The sequence below is a fragment of the Manacus vitellinus genome, unplaced genomic scaffold (assembly GCF_001715985.3).
Source record: "Manacus vitellinus isolate BGI_N305 unplaced genomic scaffold, ASM171598v3 scaffold_60_pilon, whole genome shotgun sequence".
Taxonomy (NCBI): domain Eukaryota; kingdom Metazoa; phylum Chordata; class Aves; order Passeriformes; family Pipridae; genus Manacus; species Manacus vitellinus.
In genome coordinates, this window is record NW_021940687.1 from 3,053,829 (window position 1) to 3,061,177 (window position 7,349).

General features: G+C 48.3%; 1 protein-coding gene across 1 annotated transcript in view; it reads left to right on the forward strand.

Moving 5' to 3' along the window:
* Nucleotides 1-5,110, forward strand: part of PIGX (phosphatidylinositol glycan anchor biosynthesis class X) — a 6,639-nt gene extending 1,529 nt beyond the window's left edge. Inside the window, 6 exon segments of the mRNA XM_029963673.1 lie at nt 246-322; nt 432-557; nt 989-1,121; nt 1,913-2,126; nt 3,399-3,499; nt 4,540-5,110. Of these exon segments, the coding sequence (XP_029819533.1) occupies nt 246-322; nt 432-557; nt 989-1,121; nt 1,913-2,126; nt 3,399-3,499; nt 4,540-4,683 (795 nt within the window). The 3' untranslated portion in view covers nt 4,684-5,110.
* Nucleotides 5,111-7,349: the final 2,239 nt, after the last annotated feature.

The window sequence follows — 7,349 nt, forward strand, 5'->3', positions numbered from 1 at the left end:
CTTTGAGGGTGGGAAGTCCCTGGCACAGGTTGCCCAGAGAAGCTGTGGGTGCCCCATCCCTGGAAGTGTCCAAGGCCAGGTTGGACAGGGCTTGGAGCAACTTGGGTTAGTGGAAGGTGTCCCTGCCCATGGCAGGGGGTGGAACGAGATGGTCTTTAAGGTCCCTTCCAACCCAAACCATTCCATGATTTGGGAAGCACATCTCAGTCAGTGGCCCGAGAAACCTCTTCTGCTGTTGATCACAGTCGAATTCTGCTGTGAGAGGTTTTGCAGATGAGATATTCATGGATTATATGGCTTCACTAGTTAAAGCTGCCAGCCCGTGTGATCACTGTGTGTGTTGTGATCACTGTGCTGTGATCTCTGTGTGTGTTGTGATCACTGTGCTGTGATCTCTGTGTGTGCTGTGATCTCTTGAGTGCTGTGATCAGTGTGCTGTGATCTCTGTGCTGTTCTGTGCACACTGTAACCTGTTGTCTCCGTGTCACCTCAGATGTGCAGGCAGCCTGTCGGGACACCACAGTCACACAGGAGCTCCTCAAAGAGGGGTTTCACAGGTGAGTGCTCTCCCAGCCCTCCATCAGTACAACATCAGGGCTGATTTTACATGAGAAGAAGCTTCTCCTCTTTTCAGGCACAGTTGTATCAACTTCTTGAACCATGGGCATGTTTCAGGAATGGATTAACATGATCAAATGATTAACAAGCTCTAGTGGAGGAGAACACTCCTCACTGGAGTTCCCTTTCTAAGATCTCTGTGGAGACAGTTGGTAATTGAGAAGTTAACAAAGAAGTGAAACTTCATTTTGGCCATGGGTGTGGAGTTGGGGTGAAGGAGACCACGGCTTGGAGGGAACTGTGTTCTGAATGAATTGCACAGTCTGAGAGCTGCATCTCTTCTCTGTGCATCTGGGAAATGTCTCTCAGGGGTTTTGTGCCAACTTTTGAAGGGCAGGTATAAATGTTTTGCTTCTGTTTTTGCTTGAAGGGACCTGCTGGTGAAGGTGGAGCTTGGGGAGGATGCAGGGGGATGTGCAGTGGCAGCTAGAACTCGTCTTCCACCAGGAATCTACGTGGATTCCTATGAGCTGGCGATGCTGCAGCAGCAAAATTTAACCAAGGTAACAGCCCCAATGCCAGGAGATCTGGCAGTGACCTGGATAAGGACTCAGGGAGTTGTTGACTCTGCTCATCATCTGGCTTGTTGCACCAAGGGGATTAATCCCTGGAAGGAGATGCCACACAGAATCGTCTTTGTGACATCTCACTGTATCTCTGGTTTGATCAGCATCAGTTTTGTGTTGTGTGCTGCTGATATTCTTATACACTGTCTGGTGGAGTTGCTGCTCCTCTGCTTAGGCCCCAGGTGAGCAGCTGTGGGAAAAGCACTCGGGTTGAGAAGGGGGAAGGGTAGCCCCCAGAAAGGTGGTGGGGAGTTGTAAGCAGTGTGCTGTGTGTTTGGATGGAGTAGCTTCCCAGCTTTGTTTTCATCCTGGCTTTCTGTGTTACTTTCCAGTCTTTGCTTCACATTTTGGATATAGAGATGCACAAAGGCTGTGGCTTAAATTTCCTTAGGTGCTTAATTTGGTTAAAACATGGATCCAAAGGCTGTGGGCACCTTCTGCCTTTGGGGTGCCTGAGGTGCAGGTCCGGCCTTGCTTACTCACCTCGTTGAGCTGATGCCTCCCAGGTTTGGCTGCAGGCACAGTGACACTAAGCTTTTCACATGTAGGAATCACTCATTGGAGAGGGACTTAGAAAGGTATTTTGGAGCAGCTTAAGGCCAGAATTTCCAGCTTGATCATCCTGACCACGAAATCAAGGCCAGTGCTAGAAAATAAAATGAGGGGAATTGTTTTCCCCCCGGCGTCAGTTCCGATCACAGCCACACCTGTACCTTTCCCACTCGCAGGCCGTGCTAATTCCTGATGTCACTGATGTGGAGGCTCCCGAGTACCTGGCCACGGCTCTCGTCCTGGTGCTGTCCCTGGAGGCAGACCCGCGGTGTTCCCGCTGTTTCCGCGCTGCTGTGCCCGTGCACGCGCGGTACCACCGCCCCGCCGAGGGCAGCCAGCAAGCCTCGGTCGTTCTGGAGAGCCCAGAAGTGCTGCTCTGCTGCTGCCACAGTGAGATTCTCCGTGATGTTTTTCTGGGGAGAGAGGAATAACCATGGGTAATCCAGAGCTTGGAGTCTGGCTCTGTATTTTTTTGCTGGACACGGAGCTCTTGGTGCTTGCGTGAGCACGAGGGGAAGGTGTGGCCCTGATAAAGACCACGTTGTCTTCCTCGCTGGGTGCTGCTGCCTGGACAAAGGCAGATGGATTGTCAGCACACCTCTTGGTGTTATGCTGCTGCCATTGTACCCCTGTGCTGTCTGGGTTCTTCCAGCTGGAATTGTTGGCAGTTGTCACGATCCATGTGTTTGCTGTGATCCCGGCAGGCCCTGGCTTGCCAAAGGCCTCCTGCTCTGACCATGCTCCCAGTGTTTCCCTTGGCAGCTGAAGCTGTGCAGGGTGTATTTAATATCCACTGTCGCCTATTTAGAGGAATCAAAGTATTCTGATGGTTTCTGACACTTTGTTCCTGCATTCCCTTTGTGTAAAGGGGGAATGTAGGAAACTGTGCCTGAGGCTTAGAATGGTCAGAGTCTCAAACTCGGATGAAACGAGAACCTGATACCACTGACAATGAATATTTCAAGTTATATGAACAATGAAATCTTATAGTTTTGCTGCAAATCTTGTGTCCCTTCACAAAATCATTCCTGCCAGCTGCCAAATCAAACACACTAATGGTTTTCAACTCCTTTATCTTCACTTGTGCATCATTTAAGCAGTGATTTTCTGGGGTAAAGGTAGGGACAGGCAAGACTGCCTTTTCTTTTAAAAAAGGGGCCTGAAATCTTCCTGTTTTTCTGCCACATTTACTCCTTACGAACAGGAAAACATTTATTATTATTATGAAAATGTGTAAAGCGTTGGAAGGAAGGTCTTGCATTTGCTGAGAGAAGGCCAAGAAAGAGAAATGGAAAAATGACTTACTTACTTTGGGGAAAATTCTAAGTATGGGTAAAGTTGAGGGATCTATAGGCTAACCAGGAATTCTTTTCCCTGTTAAGACAGAAGGGCCAAGATGCCACACAAGTGAGCTTCTTTCTTGGCTACCTGCTGTATCAGGAAGGGAACTGTTGCAGAGTTCACAGGAAGGACTGCCCAGCATCACTTTGGCCGTGCAGGGGAGCTGGCATGTTTCTGTCAGTGCTGTTTCACCGCTTGCCTTCCAGGGAGTTGATTCTGTCAAGCTGTTGTTGGGGGAAAGATCCCTTATTTGGCAGAGTCTTGCAGGCCAGATTGCTTCATCCCCCCATGCTCCTGCTGATGCACTGATGCCTTCCCTAGGTCAGCTGGCAGCAGAGTGTTGGGAGCCTGCTGAAGTGGGAGCTCCCTGCTTGGCCGAGAACGTCGGTCCCTGTCAGTGGCACAGCACAACACACAGACCCGTGAGTTCTCCTTTCTGCTTCTTTTTAACATTTCCTGCCTCTTTTTTCGGTGTGATTAGCAACTTCCATAGCACAGGAATTAATCAGTAGAAGACTAGTTGGGTGGTTCCCCCTGTGTGAGGCTCCTTTCTTCCTTTCTGAGTGGTTTTTGGTGGGGGTCATCCTGCCCCTCTGCCATGCTTAGTCACTCTGGGCTCTTCTGGCCCTTTGGGATGGCTGCTCTTCTCACCTATTTTTTTTTTCCTTACTAGTTTACTTGGAATTTAAGGATATAACTGGCTCTGGTCAAATTAAGAAAAGTCTTTACGATGTTGGTGCTTCAGAGGAATAGCAGAGTGACAAACTACTTGATGATATAACTAAAGGAGGGGTAAAACTGCAAAGATTTAAGGAATAGCATCCTAAAAAAAAAGGCCACTTCTGTTTGTTTGTTGGTATCTGATTGGGTAAGGAAAGGTGAAATTTCTTATTCTGTGTTCAAAACCAAGGGAAGTTGGATCTTTAGTATGTTCAACAACTGCCTTTGATGCTCAGAAGGGTTGCAGTAGCATAGAAATTCAGAAATAAGACTTGATTTATATAATAAAAAATCCATTGTTGTTGTAACACACGTGCCTTCTTATATTTAAGATGCTTGGAGATGCCTGGGATATCTGCAGCTCTTGTCCAAAAACACTTTGGAGCTTCCTGCATCCACAAAAAAACCAAATAGTTGTTTACCCTGGGGAAATCTGTCTTCTCATTGATCTGACTTCACTGTGAGAGCTGCTCTCCTCCACGTGGTATTCCCTGCACATCCCCAGGGGTGTAGGAGCAGAGATACAGGGATACAAGTGCCAGCAGGTCCATTTACTGAGCTTTGCAGTGCAGCAGTGGCTGGCACTGTGTTTGCTGAGCATTAAAAAGGGGATGTCCCATCTTGGTTTTGATTTCAAATCCCAGAAGAAGCCTCGGCCAAGGGCTGGTTAAATCAGGGTCTGGTTGCAGGCAAAAAGGAGCCGTTTGTTAAATGAGTACAATCCATTTGTTTTTCCTTGCAGGCACGGGAGGAATTGGTGCTGGAGGTTCCTGTGGGGCTCAGGGAACACAGTTACCTGGTGTGTGCCCTGACCCTGCTCACCACCCTGCTCTGTGCCAGCCTCATCCTCGCTGCCACCTGCAGGCATGGACACTTCTCCCTGTGACCTGCTCAGAGGAGGAAATGTGGAATGACTGACCCCCATCCAGCAAAACTAACTGGATATTACATCAGGTTCCCAGATGGATCCTGTTCTACTGCTATTTGTATCTTAGGGGGTGTGAGGGTCCCATAATGAGTTATAGTTCCTTTGCCTTAATGCTTGGAAACACCTTCCACAGCCCAGAAGACAGTTTGGATGTGTTGTCTGTAGCCAAAGCAGATAGAGGGGAGGAAAAAATCTCAGAAATCTGAAAACTGCTGTGGGTAATGGGACAACAGTCAGCAGTGGAGTTTGGGGCTCCTATTCCCTCCTGACCCAGAGCCTGTGTCCAGTGATGCCTCTTGTAGAGCTGTTTGTACTTCTTGACTTAGGGATTGATTATTAAGGGTATGAAAAACATTATGGAGTCATTGAAGTGTCTGAAATTTAAGCTTGTTGTGCAGATGTGTTATGTATGAATTTGTGAAGAGACATTCTGTGTATACCTGGGACAGGAGAAGGCTGAAATAGTCTCTCCCATTCTCATAACTGGGAGGGATTGGCTGCTTTTGGTCAAATTAGAATCATGGAATCATTTAGGTTGGAAAGCCCCTCTAAGACCATCAAGTCCAAGGCCACCACTAACCCACGTCCCCAAGTGCCACATCCACATGGCTTTTAAATCTCTCCAGGGATGGGGACTGCCCCCCTGCCCTGGGCAGCCGTGCCAAGGCTGGACAAGCCCTTCCATGAAGAATCTTTCCCAATATCCAACCTAAACCTCCCCTGGTGCAACGTGAGGCTGCTTCCTCTCATCCTTGTTCCCTGGGAGCAGAGCCAGACCCCCACCTGGCTCCACTCTCCTGTCAGGGAATTGTAGAGATGGAGAAGCCCCCCCCTTCCCAGCCTGCTTTTCTCCAGGCTGAACAGTTGATCAGAGTTGAAGTTTAGAAAGTTTAAAAGAAACCTCACCCTATTTCAGGAGCGGAAAGAGCCCCTTGGAAGAGGAGAGCCAGTGAAAAGATAGTGACTGGAAGCAAATATTTAGAAGACTTGGATTCAGTCGCCAGGACAGCTGATAAATACGAGGAAATGGAGAAGGAAATTACCCAATGGAAAAGCTGAGTGGCTCTGGAGCGGCGGAGGCGCTCGGCTGCTGTCTGCAGTTGTCACTAGGTGGCACATTGGGCCCACAGTAACTCCCACGTGGAGGATTTTATTCCCTGGGAACTGCGGGTACGTCAGGAAAAGCAGGTGATTTGGGGGAGTGCGTGTGTGAGGGACGTGAATGAAAACTCCTTTTGTGGGCTCAGTGTGTGGCCGAGGCTTCCCAGCAGCAGAATTGGCCTTTCACCGCTGTCCAAGTGCAGCCTCAGGATCCCTTGGGCATCTTTCTCCTGGAATTCTACAGAGAGCTCGTCTTGTGACTTCGCCCACGACTGGTTGGCAAGTGCTTGGACACTGGGCTCTTGTTTGCCCTCGGTGGCTGTGCCAGGACTTCATCCACTACCTCAGAGGGGTCAGCTCTGCATCTGCTGGGGGGAGACGTGAAAAGGCAAAAATCAAAGAGAGATTTGGGCTGTTTAACCCCATCAGTGCTGGGACCAGCATTGTAGTACTTGTCTCCGAGTGGGATTCTTAATTCCCAGAGTTGAATTTGTTCCTGGGCTCTCTCTGTCTTACATAGGTAATTCTGTATTGCAGTCTGACCCTTGGAATGGCAACATCCCAGATTGCCAGAGTTCAGTGGCAGGGCAATCTCCTGAAAACTCACTTTTTCTTTTTTTAAACACCAGATAATACCAGTTGAAAATCACAGGTTGAATCCTTCAGTTAAATCAAGCTGCCTGATATCAGACCCTGGGGGAAGGAAATGGGAATCACAGAATCACAGGATGGTTTGGGGTGGAAGGGACCTTAAAGCTCATCCAGTCCCACCCCCTGTCATGGGCAGGGACACCTTCCATTATCTCAGGTTGCTCCAAGCCCTGTCCAGCCTGGCCTTGGACACTTCCATGGATGGAGCAGCCACAGCTTCTCTGGTCAACCTGTGCCAGGGCCTCCCCACCCTCACAGGGAAGAACTTCCTTCTAACATTCAATCTAAACCTACTCTCTCATCTTTTGAACAAATGAGAAAAAATATTGCAAGGGGCAAAAATACATGTAAGTAAAATACATGTCAAGATTCCCATCAATCAGCTTTTCAGCTGCACTTGAGTAATAGATTCTGATTAAAGTAAAATATGAGAGGAGTGGCAGAGCTTCTCAAGGAATGCTTTTTGTTACAGCAAATATTTGCTGTTTTTAAATCCATAGCATTTGCCTAATAAGTATAGCAGATAGGTTTTTCTTTAAAAGGTGTAAATAAACCTAATAACCATAGTAGTGTTAAGTACAAAGGAATTTGCCAGTTAGACTCCCTCTCAGAGCAGAAACTGCTACTGTTAAGCCAGCACAGAATTTAGCAGGTGTGCCCAGGTGTGCCATTGCAGGAGGATGCAGCTGCCAGCCCCACGTGGATCACCAAGACACCAGAAGATGATCTGTAGTGCCTGTGCAAAAATTCTGGCAGTTTTGGAGACAAAAATGAGGTGTTCCTGGCAAGAAAACACCAATACAATGGTTGGACACAAACTCTTCCATCATTAACGTGTCTAAAGACCGAATCAGAGCGGGGAGAGAAAAGGG